This window comes from Notothenia rossii (assembly GCF_949606895.1).
Source record: "Notothenia rossii genome assembly, chromosome: 2".
In the NCBI taxonomy this organism is placed as follows: Eukaryota; Metazoa; Chordata; class Actinopteri; order Perciformes; family Nototheniidae; genus Notothenia; species Notothenia rossii.
In genome coordinates this window covers 56,107,178-56,133,067 of record NC_136904.1, presented here as the reverse complement: position 1 = coordinate 56,133,067, position 25,890 = coordinate 56,107,178, and the positions used below count along the sequence as shown (strand labels likewise).

The 25,890-nt window shown below is 42.2% G+C and overlaps 2 protein-coding genes across 2 annotated transcripts in view; both read right to left on the bottom strand.

Annotated features, from left to right (window-relative positions):
- Positions 1-254: 254 nt before the first annotated feature.
- wdr75 (WD repeat domain 75) overlaps positions 255-25,890 on the bottom strand; it is a 40,274-nt gene continuing 14,638 nt past the window's right edge. Inside the window, exons 9-17 of the mRNA XM_079663401.1 lie at positions 25,541-25,699; positions 23,139-23,198; positions 21,647-21,762; positions 21,050-21,225; positions 20,697-20,854; positions 18,628-18,808; positions 3,502-3,596; positions 3,282-3,377; positions 255-1,374 (exon numbers count right to left, since the gene is read on the bottom strand). Coding sequence (XP_079519527.1) covers positions 1,193-1,374; positions 3,282-3,377; positions 3,502-3,596; positions 18,628-18,808; positions 20,697-20,854; positions 21,050-21,225; positions 21,647-21,762; positions 23,139-23,198; positions 25,541-25,699 — 1,223 coding nt within the window. The 3' untranslated portion in view covers positions 255-1,192. The remainder of the gene's footprint in view (positions 1,375-3,281; positions 3,378-3,501; positions 3,597-18,627; positions 18,809-20,696; positions 20,855-21,049; positions 21,226-21,646; positions 21,763-23,138; positions 23,199-25,540; positions 25,700-25,890) is intronic.
- LOC307028409 (zinc finger BED domain-containing protein 5-like) lies at positions 14,852-17,635 on the bottom strand. The gene is made up of 2 exons (XM_079663402.1): positions 16,300-17,635; positions 14,852-16,061 (listed from the first exon to the last, which is right to left on the bottom strand). Exons 1-2 carry the CDS (start codon positions 17,590-17,592, stop codon positions 15,585-15,587), a joined length of 1,770 nt encoding a protein of 589 aa, XP_079519528.1. The 5' UTR covers positions 17,593-17,635; the 3' UTR covers positions 14,852-15,584.

The window sequence follows — 25,890 nt, the reverse complement described above, 5'->3', positions numbered from 1 at the left end:
GAACTATCTAAACACTCAAGAGTCCTTTACCTCACTGAGCTGTAGTTACCAACCTCTCAGTCTGACTGGAGAGGACTCTCCCTCCACATTATTGTAGAAACATCTTCTTCTTATATCCGTTAGAGCAGCTAGCACAAGATTCTAATAACAACAACGCAGGTACCGGGCGGTGCGCCCTTCCGCACCAGTTATGTGCAGCCCTGATTATAGAGCAACATCATTTTTGGCTGCAATGTTACTTTTTCCCCAATGGCATCCTGGATCATCATTGACATAACTATGATAGCTATGATGCGAGTGAAGTCTAATCGGACAGGAGAGGAGACGCGCAACTCTGCATGATAACCTGCAACTCCGCCCGCTGTTTTGGAGCGATGAGCGGAACAAAACACACACCAAGTCAGATCATCACCCTTAGCTATTTTAATGACCTCTCAAACTACATAAATATGTTTATTTTGACTGTCGGGTCACTCATTACTGGATCAGCCAGCTGCATGAGACCACGGATACTGACGGGCTGTCAGGAGAGGGGGAGGAAAAGAGAGGCTACTTCCTCCGTGTTTTATTATATAGAGTCGTTATTCATTTGTTTTAAAGCTCAACAAATAACAAAGAAGACCTTTGACCGGCACTTTTCTAATTTTGTCCGGAAGATTTCAACTTTAACGGACATGTTGACCGGCGAAACCCGTCACCCACCTCTGCTGCTAAATCCAGCACGGAGAATAAACAGAACCATGGCAACCAGATGCATGCGCGAGAAGTCTTCTTCGCTGCTTTTGGTGTATTTTGTGGCAGAAGTACAGCGCCACTTACAGGCCCGGCATATGTACTACAGCGTCTCCAGCGGTTCGAGCTGTCTCGTGTGGACGGACACGTTTCTGGTGCCTATTGCGTGTGGACGGAAGATTTTTTGATAACGATTACGGTGCGTTTACGTTATCGTCCTCGTGTGGCTGCAGCCTAAGTGTAGCGCCCCCTTTGGACCAACTCAACATCATAGTGACCAAATACATCATTATCCAACAAACAAAATGTCATCAGCTGTGTTCAAGCTGAATATAACTATTCTACATGTTTGAAAACTGCCTCTGAAAGCCTACCCGTAACTCTAAGGGTGAACACAAGTATATGAGTGTTTCTTTGTTCTGCTCTTTGTTGTTAGGTAAACAGTCAGTATGGAGAGATGTTATGGCCTTACCATGTACTGAGTGAGGAAGTGGAGCTGGGAGCGGTTGAGCCACTGGCTGCTCTCCTCACAGCTCTCCAGCATCTCCTCCCGCGGGGAGAAGATGGCGCGAGTCACCTTCCCTGAGCACACGGCCTTGTGGGAAAACAAGGGACGAGGCTCGCTGGGCTTAAACACAAACACTGGAAATAAAAAAAAAAGGGGGGGGGGGGAGAAGTATTATTTAAAAGAAAGTATTATAAAAACGCAATGGTACACCTATGAGTTGGCTGTAGCAGTGTCAGAATCAATATAGATGTTGCTGTGTCAGAGTAAATTCAGATGGAACATAGTAAAACAATTTAAACTCTAATCTCCGCCTAAAAAAACCACATTTTTTATAGTGAAAACCACTCTTGAATGATGGAATAGTAGCCCAGAACCTTTAGGGATCCAAACCATAATATATCATAAGTACCCTGTGTCAGGATAGATGCTAATTTAGTGAAACTTGATTTTCTTTGAGAGGTTTAGCAGGTAGGTCCAGGCGGACTCATATGTGGGTACCATCAGTGCCATTTGACCTTTCTCAGGTACCAGACTGTAAAACTCATTTTATTTCATTGAAATATCCCTATAGGTATTCATTCCATCCAAATACAACTGTTTTTGACCTTTTTGGAAAATGTACCATGACCTCTATACCTTTTTTCGCCACAAAGCGTAATGGTGCGCCAGCTGCCAGTCAGACCTATGCATTACGCATGGCCGTATCTCTGGAACCCATTGGTCAATTGGGTGATTGACACCTTTGTAACCGTTAGAGCCAATAGAATTGAGGGGCAGTTCGTAAATCCATGTAAACATTACCATTGGTCAGTTAAAATGACGCACACACGTGCCTGCCCTAAAGCAGATGCTAAACATTATACGCCGTTTATTACAATACATGTAATGATGGATCATCACTAATCATTTCAAAGTGACACGGAGACATTGGATTCACCTTCAGCATCGTTTTTATGCCCTTGAACACAACTTTTGATCACAAAACCCAAAGGTAAGACATATTTATAAATATGGCTCTGTAAAGTTGTTTTCTTGCTCTTTCCTGGCTGCTAGTTCAGTGAGTTTTTAGTCGTACAGTGATGAGACTTAAACCAATAGAATCTGTGGAATCTCAGCTTTCATATGATATGTCGTTTGTGCCGATAGCATGAAGTAGAAAAGATCGCTATCGCCAAATATGTGCTAATGTAGCTCAAGCTCGTTTTCGTTTAAGACGATTTAGACGCTTGGTGTTGGGATTTTGTTTTGTTTAGGTACATTTTTTTAATATCGTCTGTTAGCTGAGTTGCTTCCCGATAAGTGGGTATGCATCATTAATAGGTTGTTAAATGTTAACGCTGTTTCTTAAGAGATGCTGCGTCTGCCCCCGGTATCGGGGGCAATCGGGCTTCCTTTAAAGAGCTGGTGGCTTGCCAGCGAAGAAATCGGCAAAGCACAGACAGTCTGCTCACTCTCAAAATAAAAATATGTATCCACAATAAGGCAAATATCTCCCTGGGTTGTGTTTCTGGATAACTTAAGATAACTTTTTATTTAGTTTTGTGAACAGATGCAGCAGCTGTATCTCGGATCAACAAAAATGTTGGATTTGTTTCTTGGAAGAAATGTAGTATTTTTAGATAGCCACATGATTCCAGGAATGGAAATGTTGGTGGGTCCTTTTGATCCATCTCTCAAAGACTATCGGATCAGATATTAATGTCTCCCTGGAGTAAAACATTATAATTATAACTTTGGTGATTCCGAGACAATTCCTCTAGCGCCAGCATTAGGTCAATATTTAGTATTTACCCACAATTTGGTTATGACCTGCTAAACGTATGACCTTCTCATTGAGCTGCTAGCATAACAGTAGGCTAGAATACATTTCTCAGATCTAATCTTTAGGACTTTGATACTATTACTTTCAAATCATTTCAGATTTGTGTTAAAGGTTGCCGTTAACATATTACTTGTATTGTATTAAAAATATTTTTTATAAAAAAAAATTGTGCCTTGGTATGTAAAACTTGGCAAAGCTAAAACCCAGATTAAAGCTTACAGTCGGTGCCTCCAGCCTGAAAGCAGAAGGCGGCCATGTTCTCAGTGAGGGGGTCAGCCAGCAGCAGACTGACGTCCATCGTGGTGTTCCACTCCACTGCCGGGGACACAGCACAGAGAGGTATAGTTATATAGGAACAAAACCTACAAAAATATACACATTTCAACAAATGCTTTGAGCGGCAAAAGTTTTGACAAGTCCTCTGAAGGTGCAGCCTCACATGAGCAGGTGAGCAGGTTCCAGCAGCAGAGCAGCTTGCTGGCCGTGGTTCCCAGCAGATACTTGGAACAGCTTAGGCGCCCAAAACAAAGATCCCTGTTGGAGATAAAAAAATCATTTTTATCCCTGGTGCTATAAAAAATCCCAAGTACACCCCTGACAAACCAACTCCTCACACCACACATATTTCACAGGATTAGCTTTTTAGGTGTTTTCCGCTTAAAAGGGCTTCAAAATGAAACACGCAAGCAAGAATTAGCATTCAGAAAATGCCTGTCCCGCACAAAAATAAAAAAAGGAGGCCAACATTGTCTGCATATTATTTAAAGTAATTGGTGACAATAATTACTTTTCTTGGTAAAGAATGTTTGGTTTTTTATTTGTCTAGTTACACGTGAAAGTGTGGAGTTGGTGAGGTTGGAGGTCAGCACATATCCATAGGTGGTAGTTATGTGAGGGTTACCAGGCAGCTGTCAAAACAGCTGGCCATTAACATTTCCCTCCCTCCAAACTTATTATCTTCAGCAGCCAAACGACACAGGAAGTGGCTTTCTGGATTTTTAGAACAGTTATGCATTTTTTAATGCGGGCAGGTTACATTTGTGGAAAGTCAACATAACTAAACCAAAAGTCTGCCTGCACCCACGCATCACAGAGTTGAGTGTTTTTCTCTTTTATGCCTTTCAAATTATATTTAATGGTTTGCAAGGTTCTTCTCACTATTTGATACATCTCAAGTCGTCTCTCTTTGATGGTCTTGGAAAAATGCTTAGGCTGACTCAGAGCTTACAGAAAGTGGAACAGAAACTAGCAACAGGACTTTTGTCCTCAGTGACCCGAGGGCCCCTTTTTGAGAGCAGGGGGGGGGGGGTCTGCAGAACATTTCAGAGACTGGAGCAACGTTGTGAAGCTGCAGCCTGTCCCTGTGTTCCTCTGGCAGACGGGGGTGAGGGCGGTAACGTCCCCTGTCCGGTGAAAAATAGCTCTGGACCACTGCCAGGGAGCTAACAAGCTCATTTAACTGTTCTTAGACATCCACTGCCAAGGAGCCAAACTCTCAAACAGCTGGTTGCTTAGTGAATCTGTGTGTGCAGTGATACTTTTCTCCCTGAATGTGTACCCCAGTGTGTCTATTCTGCGCTTACTTGGGATGTACAAATCAACAAACCAGTGTTTCTTTTGTGAAGCTACAGTGCCAGGGCTCGACATTATAAATGGCCCGCTGGCCCGGAAGCACTATTTAGACACCCCGGGCCAGCATAACGTACTTTCCCCTTGTCCGCTCGGGCCACAAAAAATATTGCTTTCAAAAAAAAAAATTGTCCTGTGGTATTGGTATGTTGACAAGCAGTTTAGTTAAATTGTTTAGTTTATTAACGCTACAACATAGCGTTTCGTGAGGCGGTTGTCGTTGTTGGGTGAAAAGCAAACAGCTGTTTGCTGCGGAGCGCAGCGCGAGCAGGCTCCCGTGAGCGGGAGCACGCTCCTTCTTCACTACAGACTATCGCGCCACCTAACCATTCGCCAAAATGTTTTTAATACCAGCGGTAACCGGCCAAGCGCCGGGCAAAAAACAATCTTCAAATAAAAGAAAGTCACCGGAGGAGTTAAAGGAGAGTGACAGGGAGCATGAGAAGAAGAGGGAGAGAAGGTTTTAGCCACACTGTAACGTGTCCTAAAACCCTTTTATAATCTATCGATTAGATTTATGATTCGAAAATTATAAAAGTATGGTAACAAAACGTGGAGATTATCCGGCTGAACAAAACGTGCATTTATCAAACAGGTTTGTTTTCCACAGACCTTATTTCCAGCTATTTTCCAAAACCCTATGGAGAAATCCCATTGCATTTTGTCGAGGGAACCAGCAGCTTACTTCCTGGTTTTATGACGCGTCACTGCACCTCTCAATATGATGCCAATATAAACAAGGTCTTCTGTCGGCTCTGTACATCAATGCCGACCTATGCTGACAAGTAAGTGAAGAGTAGAAAATATAAAGGTATTGGCTATATGGACATGTCCCAGCAGTTTAGGATAATGAAGGTTGTAATCTAATCTATTACATAGCCATTACATTTCTAACTCCTAATGACAGGAAGGCAGAAAGTGCATTTTAAAAATAATAATACTCATAATAATTGCAGACAATGACCACAATATCATTATTTTAATAAACCAAATATGAACAATTGAGGAAAATGAGGAAGAACTGATGATTCAAATGTTGTAGAACAAGTAGTAATGTAGTTAGTGCATAAATTACTATTGCAACAAATGTGTTATTCTTTTTCATTATAAGTCGATTTCTTTTGGACGAATGCTCCGGGCCATTGGTTACAATGGTGGGGCCAGTGATAATACAATTCCATTGGCCCAGAGGGCCAGTGGCATTTTACCCTTAATGTCTACCCCTGAGTGAAGTGAACATTCGCAATCTATGATCAATTTGAGACCAACATTTGGATCCATATTAAGTTTAACTTCTAGCAGCAGTCTCTCCATAACCCTATCTTTGCTAAAATCACTTACTTTGTGTTTGTCTTGTTTTTTTTATACATCCGTTTGTAATTTTTATGACTTTAAGACACTAAATAAGATTCTTGCTTAAAAATAAATTATTCTTTGCATTAGAGTGTTGTGTTGGAAGGGAATAAAACCAGCCATATCTTTTAAAAATATAATGTTAACTGAATGTTTTACTGGGTCAATTATCCTCTTATAATTATAGTCTTTGATATTTCTGCTACCAGTCACAATTTCTGTTACGTTTGTAATAAGCATACAAACTGGCTGATGTTCAGACAAATTCTGTTGTTTTGTATTCATTTTCTGTCTCTTGTTTGGGATGAGTTAGCCATACAAATTATAAATACAACAATAACCATACTGTGTAATATTATCATAGATTTTTTGACAATTCTATAAAAAAAGTGGAACAATAGTAGTAGAAAGTAACACCAACAGCTGGACGGTTAACTCAAATACAATGTAAAGACTGAGCAATCGCAGTTGCACAATGAAAAAGTTACTAATGGAGCTCTTTTGATTGCTATTGCAACAGCAATATGATTCACAGTAGAGGGATTGAAAGTTTTGCATCATTGTTCTTATTATTACTGATTTTTGTAAAGAGGATCTGACTAAACAAGTATTTTTTATTCAGTCCGAATATAACCTGTAGGCTGTGATATCTCTGAACATAATCAGCCTTAAAGCTCCCATGTCATGCTTTTCCGGTTATTACCCGTCCCCTTGTGTGTTATGAAGGTTTTTCTGCATGTAAACGGTCTGCAGAGTCACAAACCCTCAGAGTTTTACTCCCTACAGGGTGTACTTTAACACAGAAAAGACCTGTCTATGCTGCCCCAGAACACCTCGTTGGACATTTCGCTTTTACTCCCTGGGTATCGCTACGTAGGGATACCCAGTAGCCTTTCACGAAACAAAGCTTCCCAAACCTTTCAGCGATTCATGCCGGATATGTACAGCGTAGGGCACTGAAGGACGATATCTCATATTTATTATGCTACACAAACATTATATTGTAGCTTTGGTGTCGTCAACTCCGTTATCTAATATGCAAAAATGCATCTATGATTATTTTTTGTACTTTCAATCTTTCCAATCCTGACGAGAGATCTCTCTCTCCCTGTCTGTGTGCGAGGGGGTGGGGCAACACACACACACACACACACACACACACACACACACACACACACACACACACACACACACACACACACACACACACACACACACACACACACACACACACACACACACACACACACACACACACACACACACACACACACACACACACACACACACACACACACACACACAGGAAGGGGGGTGCTGAGGGCGCTGCAGCACCCCCTAGCGGCAGGCAGGGGGTGCGGAGCTCCCCTGTCTGAATTATTATTTGACGGTTATTGCTGCTCCCGCTGTGCATAATCTGTGTGATATGTAGCCAATAAATTCCACATTGTTGGTAAAATAATATTTTGGCCTGCCCCGAATGTTTTTTCTGTAGGCCCGGACAATTCTACCTCAATAATATAATACATTAACCGTGCTTTACGTGAACCTCATCAAGACACTAGAAAGGACGGCAGGACTGTAATTTCCCGTGTTCAGTGAATGCAACAGAGGCAAGACACCAGACCAATCAGAGAGTTGCATGGAAATAAAAGTGCTTGTGTCATTCAAGCTCGCGGCTCTGTGTGTGCGGAAATAGCGCATTTAGTGTGTGTGAGAGAGGGGGAGAGAGAGGGACCGGTGCCAGCAGCAGGGACCGTGTTGTTAGCATCTGGTTAGCTAGCTGCACTAACGGACATACGGAGCTGTTTTTTCCACAACAAGCTGGAGGAGAGCTCTCCTCTCAGACTGAGAGGCTCAGGTGAGCTAAAGGACTCTCTGAGTGTTTAGATAGTTAACTTTAGTCTAAGTTATCTCAGTGGGTCTCAAACGGTTTGGTCAAAAATTATTCAAAAGATTATTTCCACAGCACACACACACAACTATATGATCATTATAGTTATAAAAAAAATAAGAGAATAAAGGAAAAACAGTTATGAAATACTATATGGCAGTAAAACAAGAATACAGTTTGAAAGGGGAGTGATTTGTAAAATATCCATAAAGAAAAAGAACATCTGCTTACAGTTGTGTTTCATCTGGGTGTTGAGAGATGTATCCATAGATCTCTTAATGTTGCTCTCAAAGTGCAGCAGATTGATGCTTTTAACTTCAATATTTAAAAAAAATCTTCCCGGGGGAGCATCCCCCCGGACCCCCCTAGAGGAGGTGAGGTCCGCTCCCCACTCGTAAAAAATAGCACTTTACCCCTGCCTATATGCCGTGAGCTGATTATTGAGCCTTCATTGTAACAGTCGCGGGTTTACTGTGTGTTTGCGTGTAGGGAGTTTTTTTGTGCGTGCTCTTTAGTGCCCGTAATAGTGTTCACTGGAGTCCAGCACCTCAGCACCCCCACTCAAAATACCTTCCCGCGCCCACACACACACACACACACACACACACACACACACACACACACACACACACACACACACACACACACACACACACACACACACACACACACACACACACACACACACACACACACACACACACACACACACACACACACACACACACACACACACACACACACACACACACACACACACACACACACACACACACACACACACACACACACACACACACACACACACACACACACACACACACACACACACGGGGTTTCACCAACTAATCGACAAAACACGTCCGACATTCTTATGTATGGCAGTACTTCAACGAAGATGTAAGCAGCTCCACAGTGAAGTGTCAGTTGTGTACAGCTGTACTGAAGTACAATACAAATGCATCTGCTATGCGCAACCATCTGAAGATGAGACACCCGCTGTCGACAGCTAGCACTAGCAGTAATGCTAGCACCAGTGAGCAACGGACCGGCGTCAGCGCAGAACAGAGGCAAACGAACAGCAAGAAAACACGGGTCAACAGTGATGCGGATGATGAGCTACGGGATTACTGCCAGCGGACACCGCATATCCCCACAATGGATAATCCCAGTGTGAGAAAAAGTTTTTAGAGAGTACTTGTCCATGGACAAGTGAGTTTGGCAATTTACTTGTCCGAATACATTTTTCACTTGTCCAGAATGGAAAATATGGCAACACACATGCTGCAACCTGCCTGTGAGACAGAGTCCAACCACACATGTCCAACACTATAGGCCTAATAATAATAATACATTATTTTCATAGCCTATAGGCGTACGCTTTTCTACAACTTAAAGAAGCTTGCACGCTTACACATGTCCTGCAATACACATGCTGCAGCTGCCCAGCTGCTCACTGTTTGTAAAAGTAAATAAATAGTATGTTCATTTCAATAATGTACTTTCTATACCCTGCTTCATAAACAATACTGACATCCCTGTGCTCCTCCGAGTCTGGGGGTCCGGGGATGTGAGGAAAACGCGAGGACACAGACAGGGAGGCTGTTTCACTTCATAAAGGAAATGGCGGTCAATATTAACAACACAGGAGCTAAAACGTTTAATAATCTTCATTACGTGTTAAAGAAAGAACATAAGAAAGTTTGACAAAGATGAGGCTGTTAAACGGGCAGCGGATCCGCTGTGTGTAGAAAGAGAGAGAGAGAGAGAGACGCTGAGCTGCAGCGATCAGCTGATCCGGAGCATAGAGAGAGAGAGAGAGAGCTGCGGTCCGCGGGGTTCGGCCTCGCGTCCTGTCCTCACAACTCTTATTAATCCCGGGACCTGACAATTGTTATTTGTTCCTACTCGGAACCGAGTTTTGCTTCCCAACCCTGCCACTGTGCTACACGTCCCGCCACGCCATGCCCCTGTCTCAGTACAGAAAGCGGCGAGATGCATTTCCTTAGGAATTGACAAGCAGAACCGAAACTAACATTTCTAAACGAACAATGTCGGACACGGACAATTTGCGAATGAGTTCTGCCTTTTGTAAACTTAATTTGTCAATAATTTGTCAATAAATGAGGGCGAAAAACGTCACTTGTCCACCGGACAAGTCAATTACAAGATCTACTTGTCCGTTATTGTAAATAACACGTCCCGGACGGTGGGACGTGTGCTTTTTCGCACACTGAATCCACTGGAGTGGTGGGCAGAAAACGTGCACAGCTTCCCCCGCTTTCGAGGAGCTACCTGGCTATTCCAGCCACAAGCACCCCGAGTGAGAGGGTTTTTTCCCTGGCAGGCAACACTGTCACCCGAAAGCGGTCAAGCCTCCTTCCCTCACATGTCGATGCGTTGGTGTTCAAACCAAACCAAAAATATGGAAAGGTGGACGTTATCGTGGAGGACAGCGAATAAAGTGTTGCGCACTGGATTTACGTGGCATTTATGTAAACAAGAGCTTTTTGCTGTCGATTTTGGTGAGTCCAGTTACTGTTTGTTATTTACTCAGCCATGTAACACAAATTAAAATGCAGTGTTTAATGTTACTGTATGAGTTCCAATATAAAATACAGTTGTACACCTCTCTTTGTGTGTCTTTATTATGACGTAACGACTAGTCGACTACTATTTTGAAAAATGTGTCGACTAGTAAATATTGGTAGTAGTGAAACCACACACACACACACACACACACACACACACACACACACACACACACACACACACACACACACACACACACACACACACAGTAAGTATTCATTGTTGTTTGTGTATTTATGATGTTTAAAACAAACAAGGTATCTACCACGACTGTTTAAATGGGTAAACGTTGGGATGGCGGAGAAATGCTCTCCGCAGACCCATGCTCACAGCGTTATAAACAGGGCTGCACATAACTGGTGCGCAGGCGCACTTCCGCCAAAGAAAGAGCACCGGGTCATTTGAAAAAAAGTGCATTTGCATAGCAACATTGAGAGAGAGAGAGAGAGAGAGAGAGGGAGAGGGAGAGAGAGAAGAGATAGAAGGGAGAAGAGAAAAGAGAGGAGAGAGAGAAAGATATTTGTGAGTTGCATATGAACTCAGGGCCGGCCTGTAGCACTGGCGTTATAGATGTTCGCCTAGGGCGCCAGATCTGGGGAGACGCTGCGCTGACAGCTCTGGGAGGGAAACATTTTTGACCGTTGGGGCTCATCCTAATTTTCGGCCTTGATGTAACAATATTCATAACTAAGTACATGTAACACCCTTTTCACCCCGGTTACACGTTTCATTTGCCCTGTACGATGGGCGCTGTAAGTGATAAAAATGGGGGATGTTGGCTTATCTGGCGCCCGCAGCTCACAGACAAATTGCGAGTGAGCGAGGGAGAGAGGGAGGGTGCACCGGTACCGGCTCTGTTGTTATTAGAATCTGGTGTTAGCTGCTCTAACGGATATAAGATGTTTCTACAATAATGTGGAGGGAGAGTCCTCTCCAGTCAGACTGAGAGGGTGATAACTACAGCTCAGTGAGGTAAAGGACTCTGAGTGTTTAGATAGTTCACTTTAGTCTAACTTCAAACGGTTTGGTCTAGGGGTGGGCGATATGACGATATATATCGTCGAGACGATATTAGGTCTCCACGATATGCCTTTTCAGAGATATCATATCTATCGTGATAGTGCACCAGGGTAGGGTTTTCAAGGCGGCCATTACGGCCGGTCTGGCCGTGAAGCCCCGAAAATAATTGTACGTCCTACGGCCACAATGGCCTGTGTGCCACTGATACTGTTAAAATCTTGAAGTTACTTTAAAAGCGTCAGAACAGTGGTTTCTGAACTGCATCATGCTGCGTTCACAACGGACGCAATGCGAATATTCTCACACTAACCGCTGGAGTTTCACCGTGGCTGTCAGCTGTGTTTACTCCTGTCACTCAAACAGGACGCGCTGGAGAGGGGGCGTTGCTTATATCCATGTAAATACTGTGGTGGAAACCAACTACGACAAAATTAACCTATTTTACCGTGATTTAATTGTAATACACGTTTCAAAATGATGCCGAAGTAGCTAAATACTGATAATGGTTAGTAAAAACCAAGCTGTCTAGTCAGGATTCAGACAGTATTGTACTTCATTTATTGTCTTGGTTGATTCTGTTGGCTTATATTTTATTTTATCAATAAGGTATTTATATTGTTTTTCCCTTTTGAAACAGATGTTCAGTTATGTTAAAGTCTTTGATTGCACTTCAAGTCTAAAGTTTACATTTTTAATTGTTTGGCACTGACTTTTCCTCATTGATGTTTTACTTAGTTTTTTCCCTCTCCTTTTCATGTTTATTGATGTTACATCACTGCTAGTGCAATCTAAAAGAGAAAGTAAATTTTTATACTGAGAAACTGTGCCTTGAATATTTTATTTTATTCAGCAAGAGAGTGCACTTTACTTGGTGAAGAAACCAGTGTTAATGTTTGTTGTGTAGGCCTATACTTGAACACTGAGGAAGCCATATCAAAATTCCGGTTGAATTGTTCATTCAGGGATTCATTGCAGAATTAAAACCAGCTTGAAATGGTATTTTGGTCTGTTACTCCTTTTTATTTTATTTTTTGTTAAGAGTACAACCACCTACAAGGTAAGTAACTTGAAAAATAACCATAATAACCGACATGAAAAAATATCGTGATAAATATCGTCTATCGTGATACTGCTTTAAAAATATCGTGATATTATATTTTTCAATATCGCCCACCCCTAGTTTGGTCACAATTTATGTAAACACATATTTTCAAAGCACTACTTTATAATTAGTGGGATAAACAGGTTTGAAATCATTCCAATGTATACTATAGGACATTAACCAAAAATATCCTTTAAAATTGGAGAGATAAAAAAATGCATGAATAAATAAATGTTAAGGTAAGATATGAATGAACAACAGAAATAAAATAAGTTACATTCATTTGTTATTGGCTATGGTAGGTTATTGGTTATGTTCACATACTTATTTGATTACATCCACTTGTCTAAGATGACAACAGAGACTTTCGACCCAAAACCAGCTGTTGACTTAGCAAGCAGCTAATCGCAGACTCAATCAGAGAGAAAGTAGTAGGCCTACATCATCAGCTACCATGTCTGACAGAGAGGAAGACAGTGAGGAGAACAGTCAGGAGGGTAGTGATGACAGCTTGTAGGATAACTGGTCGTGCTAATGTTGTCTTGTGTTCACCTCTGCATGTGTGTTCTGTGTTCACCTCTGCATGTGTGTTCTGTGTTCACCTCTGCATGTGTGTTCAGTGCCGTGTGTCTGGCAAATAAAGTCAAGACCCCCTCAAAAGTTACGGTTTATTTCATTTTAAGGATGAGCACCAAGCAACATCTCCAGGTGCTCCTTTGAGAACCAGGGCAAAAAAGTTATGTGCACCCCTGGTTATAAACATTTTTCTTACTCAATATCAAGCCACACTTATTGTTTTTACTTCGGCTGTGAGTGTTTGTGATCGCTCAGGATGAGTTTCGCTTGTTCTAGCTGTATCGCCGAGACGGAAGCCTGTCTGCTCCTCGCAGCAACGAGCCTCTCACGTCGCGACCAATCAGAGCACACTGGCCTCACAGGGAAGGGGGGGGGCAGGAGCTCCAACAAGCCGTTTAGGACAGAGAATGAATACACATGCTATACAGAGATGCTGTTAGAGCAGGGGTTCTCAACCTTTTTTGGGCCAGCGCCCCCCTGTCCATTATCCAGGTCTCTTACAGCCCCCCATCAAAAAAAGTAGACTTATTTTCTTCCCTGAATATTAATGTTGACTAATATTCTGTGTTATATCATTTAAAAAGCATGTCACTGAATGCCAAATAATAGATTTGATTTAACTGGGCAGTTGGAATATCATTATCATCAGTGTTGGGTGTAACGCGTTACAAAAGTAACGCAGTTACAGTAATATATTACTTTTTGCTGTAACGAAGTAATGTAACGCATTACTAATGAAATGTGGGTAATATATTACCCGTTACAATGCTCAGTAACGCAGTTACAACACATTTTAACCCGAAATTAAATGGTGTTTTGTTTTTTAAGAATGTACTAACAAAGCGAGACATTCCGACACCGGACAAATTGTGCAGGTAGATTAGTAAACCTGGTGTTTACCCCTCAGGCTTCGCGTCGAGATCTTCGGGGAAGTTGAACGTTATGCAACCATTCAAAAAAGAGAACGTAGCGAAAAATACAAACAACAAATTGTGTCAGGTGCGCGTGACCTGCTCCGCTGCGCGTGCATCATTTCCAAAGTGCTTCCACAGCAGTGACACACATCTGATCTGTGGATAATCATTTATACGAAAATGGTTAAAGCAACCATCACTAAACGCCAGCAACACTGCATCTACTGCAGACAGTAGCAACAGGTCAGATGCGGACATCACGTTACCCTCCGTTGTGGACACTAGCTTACTCCCGCCTGACTCGCCGGCCCCGGAGCAGCAGTCTTCGTCGCCCGAAACTACGCCGCCCCTCTGCGGCCCGCAGGTGCCAGGTATATCTAAACAACTACCCGCCTGGACAGTGGGGTAAGGCGGTCATTTTGCAGCTTGTGGTATAAAAATAGACAATGGCTAGAATATTCATGTGAAAATAGTACCATATTCTGACATGCCTGCAGAAATGTTGGGTCAAAAATAATGCATACAATAGCACAGATGCCTTCACCACGAATGGCTACAAAAATATCTCATATCCCAAGCTTATTTTCAACGAGCTGATGTTGCAGCTGAAATGTTGTCCAGGTCACAAAGTCAACCTCATATGATGATGTGATACCAGTTTTCAAGCACAGTAAATATTCTCTTCCCAGCATATATGATGGGACCAAGGTGATGATGTAGTAGGCTACATGGTTTTAATAATACTTTTTCCTTTCAATGTTTGCCATTTCAAACCATGAGCATGGTTTAAATAATATTTGCCTTGATTTACAATATGTTAACCTTCATTATAGTCCTTGACAGCAGTCTGTACTGCTGTATTAACAACGTGTCACATGTTAAGAATTTACAATCAGAATCGAGTATTCAACTAAGCCCTGTAATACAAGTTGTTAGTAGCCTTAAGGCCTACACAGTTGTTATGCTATACCACATTGCCCTTCACTGGATGCATAATGAGCTGCACTAAACTACATTTTAGCATTTAAAATACCTAGCTATTCTTTTGCGGTTATTTTGGTGAAAGTAACTAAAAAGTAACTAAAGTAGTGTAACTCATTACATTTCAGAAACAGTAATATTGTAATGTAACTTATTACTTTCAAAAGAGAGTAATAAGTAATATGTAATATATTACATTTTGGAAGTAACTTGCCCAACACTGATTATCATTAGTTTACCAGAGAGCAGAAAAGCCATGTGAATGTGAATTAAAATGATAGTTATGAGTGTTAAACAAACTCAGACAAGAGCAGAGAATACAAACAGACTGCTACGGAACAGCAGCAATTTCACACATGTCCAGTGCAGAACAAACAGAAGGCTACAAAACTGTACATTAGACCTACAGAACTAACAGGTTGGAAAGGTGTTGCATTTCGCCAAATTGCGGGGGGGGAAGGTTATTGTGAGCCCTGCGCTTGGTGGTTCTCCGCCAGTTTCTTCACTGCGGGTTGCAGAGAACTTAGTTTCAGTCGCAGTGCACCTGAGGCCGTCAAGTTCAAGCGATTGCAGTACTTGGACTGCATGTGGAGGACCTGGCTGAATCCCTGCTCCACGAGGTATGTGGTTGGGAAAGCCTGAAGAAGCAGCCTCGCTTTCTCCCAGAGAGCCGGGTAACGCTGAGAGTATTTGACCCACATGTTGCCCCAGCCAGAGGTGCGGAAAATAGCCTGGGCCTCATCGTCACTCTGAATGTCGATGAGACGCTCCTGTATTGCTGGCTCGCATTCCGCCACGTCCGCCTGAAAGGGCTGCACCACCCAGGTGGGAACATCGAGGTCCAAAAGATCTCTGAAGCGGATCTTCAAGTCGGCATTCACCATCCTCAGGTGGTCTGTGTAAATGAGGAGGCGCTCATCGGTAAGAGCCTCAGACACCTGCAATGAGTATAACCAGGAAATTGTTATCGGTGCAGAATGTTACCATCCGATTTTAAACTGGTTATTTTATTGCTAATTAGTTTACTAATTGATGTTTATTTATTCTCATAATACATTCAGAACATAAGTTATTTATACTAACCAGGAACACAAATATAGTGTTGCATAGAGTAGCCTACATTTATTACATGTATTATTTATTATTATCATTATTTAGTAGCCTAGGCTAGATCACCTTGGTCAACAGCGGGAAATGAGCAAACTGCCTCCTGCCTATGCTCTGCTGGTATAGATCCAGCCTGGAGGTGAGGCTGTGGATGACCGCCTTGCTCTGGATCAGAGTAACTCCTTTTCCTTGGAGCTTCAGCGTGACTTCATTCATTTTGCCAAAGAAGTCTGCGAGGTACATGATGTCGCAGCGGCTGGATGACACCTGTTCCCCGAGAGCTGCATCCACCTCCTCCAGGAACTCCACGATGCTGTCAAACAGCTCACAAAAACGAGCAAGGCAGTTTCCTTTTGAGAGCCAGCGGACATCAGTGTGGAGAAGAAGACGCTCAAAGGTCTCATCATTTTCCTGACACAGCTGTCGGAACAATCTGTTATTCAGGGCGTGGGCTTTTATTTTGTTTATTGCCTTTACTGCAACATTGAGAGACTCGTGGAGAGGTGGACTTTTAGATTTGGCCACAAGGTTGTGGTGGTGCAAGACACAGTGGACTGTGAGGACATGCGGGACCTTCAGCAGAGTGGTGAAGCCACGGTACCTGCCAACCATGGGAGGGGCACCGTCAGTAGCACATGCGAGGATGTTGTTGATCGGGATTGACTTCTCCTGTAGATAAGCATCCAGTGCATTAAAAATGGTCTGGCCCTTGGTGTCTGTGACCAGATATTTGGAAAATAAAAATTCCTCAGCCATCTCCTGACTGTTGGAGGTGCTATAGCGGACATAGGCCATCAACAGAACATTGTTGTCAGAAGTGGTTGTCTCATCCAGCTGAAGGCTGAATGGAGTTTCCCGCAGGATGGCACACAGCTGCTCCTCTGTATCAGCGCCCATTTCATCAATCCTGCGTGCTACGGTGTCATTACTGAGTGGGATGGATTTCAGCACCTGTGTGGGATCACGCTCCATCACAGTAGATATGACCTCTTTGATGGCAGGGAGTACCAACTTCTCTCCGATTGTGAACGGCTGCCCACATTTGGCTATCAGCAAGGAGATGTTATATGACGCTATTAGCCCGCTGTCAGTTTGGGTGGTCTTCCTATCGAAGAGACTGCTGATGGTGCTCCTACCATGTTTCTCTTTGAGGGCCTGGAAGAACGGACGCTCCTTATCTGCCTTATCCGGGTGGATCTTGGTAAGGTGCTCCTTTAAACGTGAGGGTTTCATTCCCTCATTGGAAAATACATGTTCGCAAAGTAAACACATTGGGAGTTGTGCATTGGTAGGAGACGGTATGAAGCCATAGCTAAGATATTCAATAGAGTACTGTCTGCATTTTATCTTTTTCGCGGCCATTTTGCTGATGTGATATGATTTTTGTTGTTTTATGATGCTAATATTTAGGGGGGGGGGGGGGGGTAGTGTCACGATATGGCGGCAAACGCTAGAGGGCTAGCTGGTGACATGACAAGACATCATGCCGGGAGCGGACCGGAAGTCGTTGTAATCTTGAACAAACAGAGCTCTGTGTGGAGCAGCCTGGCTAGCCAGCTCTTCCATGTCGTAGTAGACATAGAAACGGGTATTATTTTCATAAACTAACCACTTAGTGGAATTTGTCATAACAAAACATATACAAATTTAACAAAGTGAAAACTCCCGGCTGCTTTTTGTAGGGTACGTTCGTAAATGCGCTCAGAGCGCTCCGAGCGTCCCCGTTCCACAGTCCAGAGCGCTCACAGCTGGGTGCTCTGGCTGAACAGACGGGTTGTCCGAGCGGACTGACCGTTTGTGCATTTACGAACGTACCCGTAATAACACTGCTGACAGCTGACCAATCGCAAGCAGAGTTGTGGTTTCCTATAGCAACAAAAGATGCTGACAGCTGCTTTTTGTACAGGAAAAGACGCTGTGGCCAGCGTTTTTCATGACAAAAAGACATTATGCGTGAACGCCCCCCAAGAACACCTCAACGCCCCCCTTTCAAAAATATTGCTTCCAGCGCCCCCCGATGTTCTCTGAACGCCCCCTGGGGGGCGGTACCGCCCCCGTTGAGAACCAGTGTGTTAGAGAAACCAATGTGAGTTTGGAACATTGCACAGTGTACATCTATGTTAGTAAACCTCAACAGTGGAATTATGATCAGTAGAAATGGCCATGACATGGGACCTTTAACACATGTTGTGCTTCTTGTGATTTGAACATTGCACGGTTCCATACTGCAGTTTCATAATAATTTGGATTATTTGTGCAGTCCTACGAGCAATAATTTTGTCAATACTTAACAACGCTTCAAACATAATCAGTTCATCACAATCAACACACAAGTATTGAGGTTCCACAGGCAGCCCTGGAGATGTGTGGGAGGCGAGTACATGTGTGTGCTCTGACCTGATAGCTTGAGGAGGCTGAGACAGAGTGGTGAGGAGCTCCCAGGAAGCCGGGCTCCACACCGTCACTACCTCCTGAAAGCTGACTGCCAGCAGCGAGCCATCGGCTGAGAAACAGCAGCGCTCAGGCACCAGGCCGTGATAGGCTCCGACAAAATCACACGACCAGGAAGGACCTTCATCTGAAAGGGGGGTTAGAGGGAGACAGGCACCGGGGTGATTAGTGACAAATGTACTCCCCAATTTCGCTCCAACCCAACAATCAAACTGATGCATTGTAAAGCCATCATAAAATAATAGTGAAAAAAGTGCATTTGCAAAGTGCTGCGTTCACTGGTTCAACCTCGACTGCGCCACTTCCGCTACGAAGCCAAGAAGGTGTTTGATTGCACCAAGTGTCGAGTGCTCCACTCAACCAATTAAGACACAGCAATAGTTCTTGGAGATGCACATCAACAACCAGAAGTCTAACCCTCGACAATATCAATCAATCAATGTTTATTTATATAGCCCAATATCACAAATGTTACATTTGTCTCAGTGCGCTTCAGTTTGTACTAGGGATGTAACGATACCAAAAACTCACAGTACGATAATATCGCGATAACAAGTCCACGGTATGGTATTTATCGCGATATTGAATAATAAAGGAGGGGAAAAAAATATTTTTTCTTTTTTTTCAATAAAACATTTTTTTACTCGGAAAATGTTTCTTTATTACATAATAAATCTAATTTTTACAGCATTTTAGTAGGATAGCAGTATTTTAAAGTGTCAAAAACAAAGTGACAGTAACAGACTGGAACAAGAAAACCAGTGTTTTTGTACCTACTAGTACTACCAAACAAAGTAAGCATTTTCTTTGTGCCACTGCATCTCACAAATAAACAAGGACATTTAATAATCAGACCCTGCAATAAAATAAATCAAGTTTCACTTTAGTTTTTCAAGTAACTCAACTCAAACTCACTAGTCACTCACTCAGCATCATCAGACAGGTTTTTAGGAATATGAGAATTTCCACATTTCCAGGTATTTATAAGCTGGGATGTTTGGGCATTTACAATATCCCCTGCTCTGGAAAAAACTATCTTGCTTGGTACTGATGTGACTGGGACAGCAGTGGTCGCTTTAACCGAATATTTTATTTAACAATGACAGAAAAATCTGAAAGCAGTCTGTCATTTTGACTGTGCGCGTCCCGTGAGGTGCATGCACACACGGCATAACACACGGCATAACACCGCCCCCCCCCCCCGTTGACAGTTCACGAGCGTGCTCTCTCGTGAACTGTTCAGACCCGACGGGTAATAAGGGATTATGACGGATATTTTACGATCCTGTCTGTCAAAATGACGGACAGCGAAAAAGTCTAACGCCACCTCAGTGGGACAGAGAGATATGCTTTGGCCATGGGTGACAGCAGTGGGTCAAACTGTGCATGGTCTCTCCACCACTTCAAAAACAATACAGTTTTTGCCAAGAAGGTGAGGCTTATTGACAGGGCGAGATATAAATATATTGTTGGTACTTGTCAATGTCTCTAGGTGTGTAAGTGTAGCCCTGTAAATACGATGTCCTTTTTGTTATCTGTTGTTTTATGTTCATGTTGTAACCTACTTGCTGCCATGTTGGACAGGTCTCTCTTGAAAAAGAGATCGATTATCTCAATGGGACCACCTGGTTAAATAAAGGTTTAAAAAAAAAAGTGTTTAAAAAATAATATTTTTATTTTTAATTAATTTTTTTTTTAAATCGCGGTAGATTTTGTCAGTCTCACGACGGTATTGGGACGTTTATTTACCGCGATACCGCGATATTCGGTATATCGTTACATCCCTAGTTTGTACAGAATATCAGTATGACAATACAAGGAAAAACTTCCAGAGAAAACCCACAGTTTAAAGGGGAAAATGGGAGAAACCTCAGGGAGAGCAACAGAGGAGGGATCCCTCTCCCAGGACGGACAGACGTGCAATAGATGCCGTGTGTAAATCGAAGAGATAATACATTACAATAGAGAAGGTAGATATGACCACAGTCGAACAGAGCAGAACCAGGACTGCTCACCCTGTGTGTGGGCCGCTGCACTCAGCTGCCAGGCTTTGAAGTGTCCGTCCTTGCTGGTGGAGACCAGCACGGTGGTCTGGCTGTCGGCAGCGTGGCAAAAGCACATGTCTGTAATCCGGGCCTCGTGGGGGGTCGAGATAGTCGTGTTCAGCACAAAACTGTAGGTGATACCATAAGCATGATATAGGGTTGTAAAAATAAAATATTCATACTAAACACTGACCTTTCCTCAACAGTGTGATTCACAAAACTACAATCTTGAAGACACTTTTGGAAAGTCTAATATTGAATTGTATCCGTTTAAATGAAACACCAGAATACAGAAATGTCAGATGTAGTTTCGCTGTCCGTACCTCTGTGTTTGTTCATCAAATGCCCACAATTTCAAGTTAAGCTCCAGCTCAGCAGCTTTCTGATTTCTTTCTTCTACTGTTGCCATCCAGCTGCCAGAGGCATCAAAAGCTGCCTTGACCACCTCAAACTGCTCCAGGCCCGACTCATGGATGTACTCCTGCTGCACTATATCCAGCTGTGGGAAACACAGCAGATGACAAACCTCAGGATTATGTTATTAAAACAGTAAACTGTACTACTGGACTCAGTAGACTGTAAAAATGTGGCGTAAAACTGTAAAAAAGGCAATTTATGACTGCCGGACAACAAAAATACTGATGCACAACAATCAGAGATATTTCATCATAAAGCAGATCAAATAAAACTGTTAACTTGATTATAATTAAAGACTTTGTTGAAAATTGTTGAAAACAATTGGGAGAACTCAACAAAATATATAACCTAGGTCTAGTTTAAATGCTCAAATGTTACATACATGTTTATAAATTCAAAGATAATTCACAATGAGGATCAGTATATATATATATCTTTGTGTTTAACTGTCTGTAATCAAAATATGTTACTGCAATTCCCTTGGACCCTATTTGAGTTCTTACGTTGTACAGCAGTTTGTCTCTCTGGAGGGAGTAGAACTGCAGTTGGCCTGGTTTCCCGTTCAGCACCAGGGATTTGCTGCGAGGGTCCACCATCAAGTTTGTCCTGACACTTTCTCCTGTACCAGGACAAAAAAAGGAGTGAATATCAATTGCTTCTAGTTTATTCTAGGTTGATTGAAAATATAAAGTGGTTTTATAGGATAAAACATTTTTATCCTGCAGACTGGCACAAACGTATGCAACAACAAAAGAATACTTGTTTTACACTATGTCAATCTGCTTGAACAAAGATACAAAATATAAAACAAGACAAGATATATCTGGTGATAAAAGACACAAAAAACCCACTGATCACCAGCATAGGAGTCAATTAACCTGTTCAGCCCCGAGCCTGTTTTCAGGTCTCAGGCCCGAAAATGACATGCCCTGAACAAATGACTATATCTTCCCTTCTAAAAAGGGGTAAATTAAGCATCTTTTTTCTCAAAGCAATGATAAACCTGTGAGTTTACTTATAGTGAAAACCACCCTTGAATGATGGGATAGTAGACTAAAAGCTTTAGGAATCCAAACTATAACATATAATAAGTACCCTGTATCAAGATTGATGCAAAACAAGTGACATTTTAACTTTTTAAGAGAGGTTTAGCAAAAAACAATACACCTTTTGGGTAATTTGGGTGGATTTGCCGTTTTTCTGGAACCCATTGGTCGATTTTGGTGATTGACACCTCTTTTGAATCGTTAAAGCCAATAGAATCGAAGGGGAAGTTCCACATACACACACACACGTTACCATTGAAGAGTGAGATTTACGCGCAGCAAGTCGAAAGCTATGTTACGCTCTGAAAACTAGTAAATATGAAGATGGATTATCAGAATTAATTTCAAAGTGACACAGACACATTGGATTAACCATTGGATTAACCTTCAGCAGCATTTTTATCGTTTTAATGCCTTTGAACACAACTTTTGATCAGAACAACAGCTAAGGTAAATATATATCTGTGCTTCCTCCGTGAAGCTACGTGTTGTGATGTCTGTTTTCCCTTCCCCTGTCGCAAGTTCGGATCGCTCAGTGATGATACTAATATTTCTGGAATCTGTGGAATCCAGTTTGCCAATTGACATCTTGTTTGTGCGATATAATTTTTTCGCTCAGGGCTCATTTAGACGTTTCTTGTGAGACTTGTGTTTTGATTCGGCAAAAATATTTCGTATTGTCAGTTAGCTGAGTTTCTTCCCGTTAAGTGAGTAGGGAAAATTAATAGTTTCATAAATGTTAAGAAGCCCTGAGACACAGTTTCTTCAAAAAAAAGAAGCCCCGTGCACTCTTGTTTGATTTATTGGTAATGTTTATGCCAAAGTCATGCCAGGACTTTGTTATTCTCTTTTGGTAATCAAAGATTGTTTTCCAAGAACTGTAATGAAGATATGTATCATTTATGAGCGAATACAGCATATTTATGATCGACCTCCAGTGTGTACTCACCTTTGACCAGGCCCTGGATGACAGCCGACACTTTAACACTACTCTGGATGATCGTAATCTCTAAAAGAGGAAGAAAAAAAAAATCAGTTACCATGGCCTGTATTTTATACTGAAATCTCTTAAACCGTTCTATCTTAACATTTTAGCGCTGCAGCCATTTGCCTTTCTTAACTCCATCAGCGAACTGCAAGGGTCAAAGCGACTAGGAGCAAAATGTACTGTCAAATGTAAAGCTTTCAGGGTTCAAACCAGGTTGCAACCAGAGCATTTGAGAGGAAAGAAAAAGTGTTGAAATGTTGTCATATTTAAATATCTCTGATCACAACGTTCTCTTAGGAAGATGTAATGTAGACCCCCGCAGTGCACATAGGTGGTGTCTATCACAGGTAAACTAAGACTGTCAGCTTTGGTTTTGGACCCAGCACCAAGTACTACAAAACTTTTCAAGGAGTTTGTGTAATATGGGAAAGTAAACCTACAGGCTATGTAGAGGATAAAGTTGACCACCAGCTGGTAATAGTTTCAGTGATTACAGCTTAGTGTAGAGTTGAATAAGCCACTTAGTGAGCGTTACGTGTTCAGTTGGCCTGTATTTGGAATTTAATGTACAGTTGCAAGAAAAAGTATGTGAACCCTTTGGAACTACCTGGATTTCTGCATAAATTGGTCATAAAATGTGTTCTGATCTTCATCTAAGTCACAACAATAGACAAACACAGTCTGTTTAAGCTAAAACCACTAGAGATGTCCCGATCCGATCACGTGATCGGGGATCGGAGCCGATCACGCGATTTTCAAAAGATTGGAATCGGGAGGAAAAAAAATCGGGAATAGGGATTTTTTTTTTTTTTATAAATACTTTTTTTTAATTTTGTATTCAATGTTACAAAACAAAAATGACCATGTTCAAGTCTTAAAGTCATCCTGAGGCCTTAGTTTTGGTTTCAAATGACAGAATATCATGTATGTGTTGCTTCTTTGGGGCTTGTTTTCATAGACCTGGTTGCTTATTTCTCTCAAATCTGGCAACAGAGTGGGCAGGGCGCAGTGTCTAATTGTAGCAGTAAGCTCACGAGTACTGAAAGCTTTATTTTGTTTTGATCCAATGCTGCACAACTGAACTGATCCAATGCTGCTGTGAAAGAAAGAAGCTATATCCATGTTGGATAGAATATCCAATTTAAATAAAAAAATTACCTTAAGGGACAACTTGAATGCTTTTTTTTCTCTTAACGCATTGCATAAAAATCGGATCGGGAAAAATCGGTATCGGCAAATTGTCAAAATCAAATGATCGGAATCGGATCGGGAGCAAAAAAAGGTTATCGGGACATCCCTAAAAACCACACAAACAATATGTTTTTATGTTTTTATTGAACATACCATGTAAACATTCACAGTGCAGGGTGGAAAAAGTATGTGAACCCTTGGATTTAATAACTGGTTGACCCTCCTTTGGCAGCAATAACCTCAACCAAACGTTTCCTATAGTTGCATATCAGGCCTGCACAACGGTCAGGAGGAATTTTGGACCATTCCTCTTTACAAAACTGTTTCAGTTCAGCAATATTCTTGGGATGTCTGGTGTGAATCGCTCTCTTGAGGTCATGCCACAGTATCTCAATTGGGTTGAGATCAGGAATCTGACTGGGCCACTCCAGAAGGCGTATTTTCTTCTGTTGAAGCCATTCTGTTGTTGATTTACTTCTGTGCTTTGGGTCGTTGTCCTGTTGCATCACCCATCTTCTGTTGAGCTTCAATTGGTGGACAGATGGCCTTAAGTTCTCCAGCAAAATGTCTTGATAAACTTGAGAATTCATTTTTCCGTCCATGATGGCAATCTGTCCAGGCCCTGGGGCAGCAAAGCAGCCCCAAACCATGATGCTCCCTCCACCATACTTCACAGTTGGGATGAGGTTTTGATGTTGGTGTGCTGTGCCTTTTTTTCTCCACATAGCGTTGTGTGTTCCTTCCAAAAAACTCAACTTTGGTTTCATCTGTCCACAGAATATTTTGCCAGTAGTGCTGTGGAACATCTTTTGCAAACTTCAAACGTGCAGCAATGTTTTTCTGGACAGCAGTGGCTTCCTCCATTTTATGACCAACTTATGCAGAAATCCAGGTAATTCCAAGGGGTTCACATACTTTTTCTTGCAACTGTACAAGCAGCATAAGCCAACTTTTCAATACAGTTTATTCTAACTCTACATGCTTTGACGATTTCATTCTTTATATAGCCTGCCTACCAGTTGTTTTTAAGCTCAGTTAACACAGACATTAGACCAGTATTTATCACATTTGTTTGTGACACAAAACCCTGGTGTCCACCGCCAAAACATTCCCAACAGCTTGTTGCGAATTGTGTTTTATCCAAGTGAATAATACAGGTTATAGCTCCTTACTATTGTCACTGTGTGAAGTACAGAACAGTGCTCCATCCGGTGAGACAGCGATGTGTGTGATGGCAGAACCCAAGCGGGGCAGGAAATCCCGCTGACTCTCTTGGTTGTACCGCCACTGGACGAGCACCGACTCCAAGCCTCCACTCAGTAGGTTAGTGCCTAAGAAAGCAAAGACCAAATGGATACAGAGGCAGGACCATCCGGAACTAATTAAGTCATTCAAGCACAAAATGATTTTCGAAAACCGGACAAAAACTCTAGTTGCCTGTCCAAGAACTTAAAATAGCTGTATTGAAAAGAATAATCCTGTCTGAAGTAGATGAAGAAAGAAAGGATAAAACAGGTGATGT

Excerpts from the sequence above, each read along its gene's own strand:
- LOC307028409 (XM_079663402.1), bottom strand. The coding sequence starts at position 17,592 with ATGGCCGCGAAAAAGATAAAATGCAGACAGTACTCTATTGAATATCTT. Across the intron at positions 16,062-16,299 it reads ATTTCCCGCTGTTGACCAAG|GTGTCTGAGGCTCTTACCGA; the intron begins GTGATCTAGCCT and ends TACTCATTGCAG.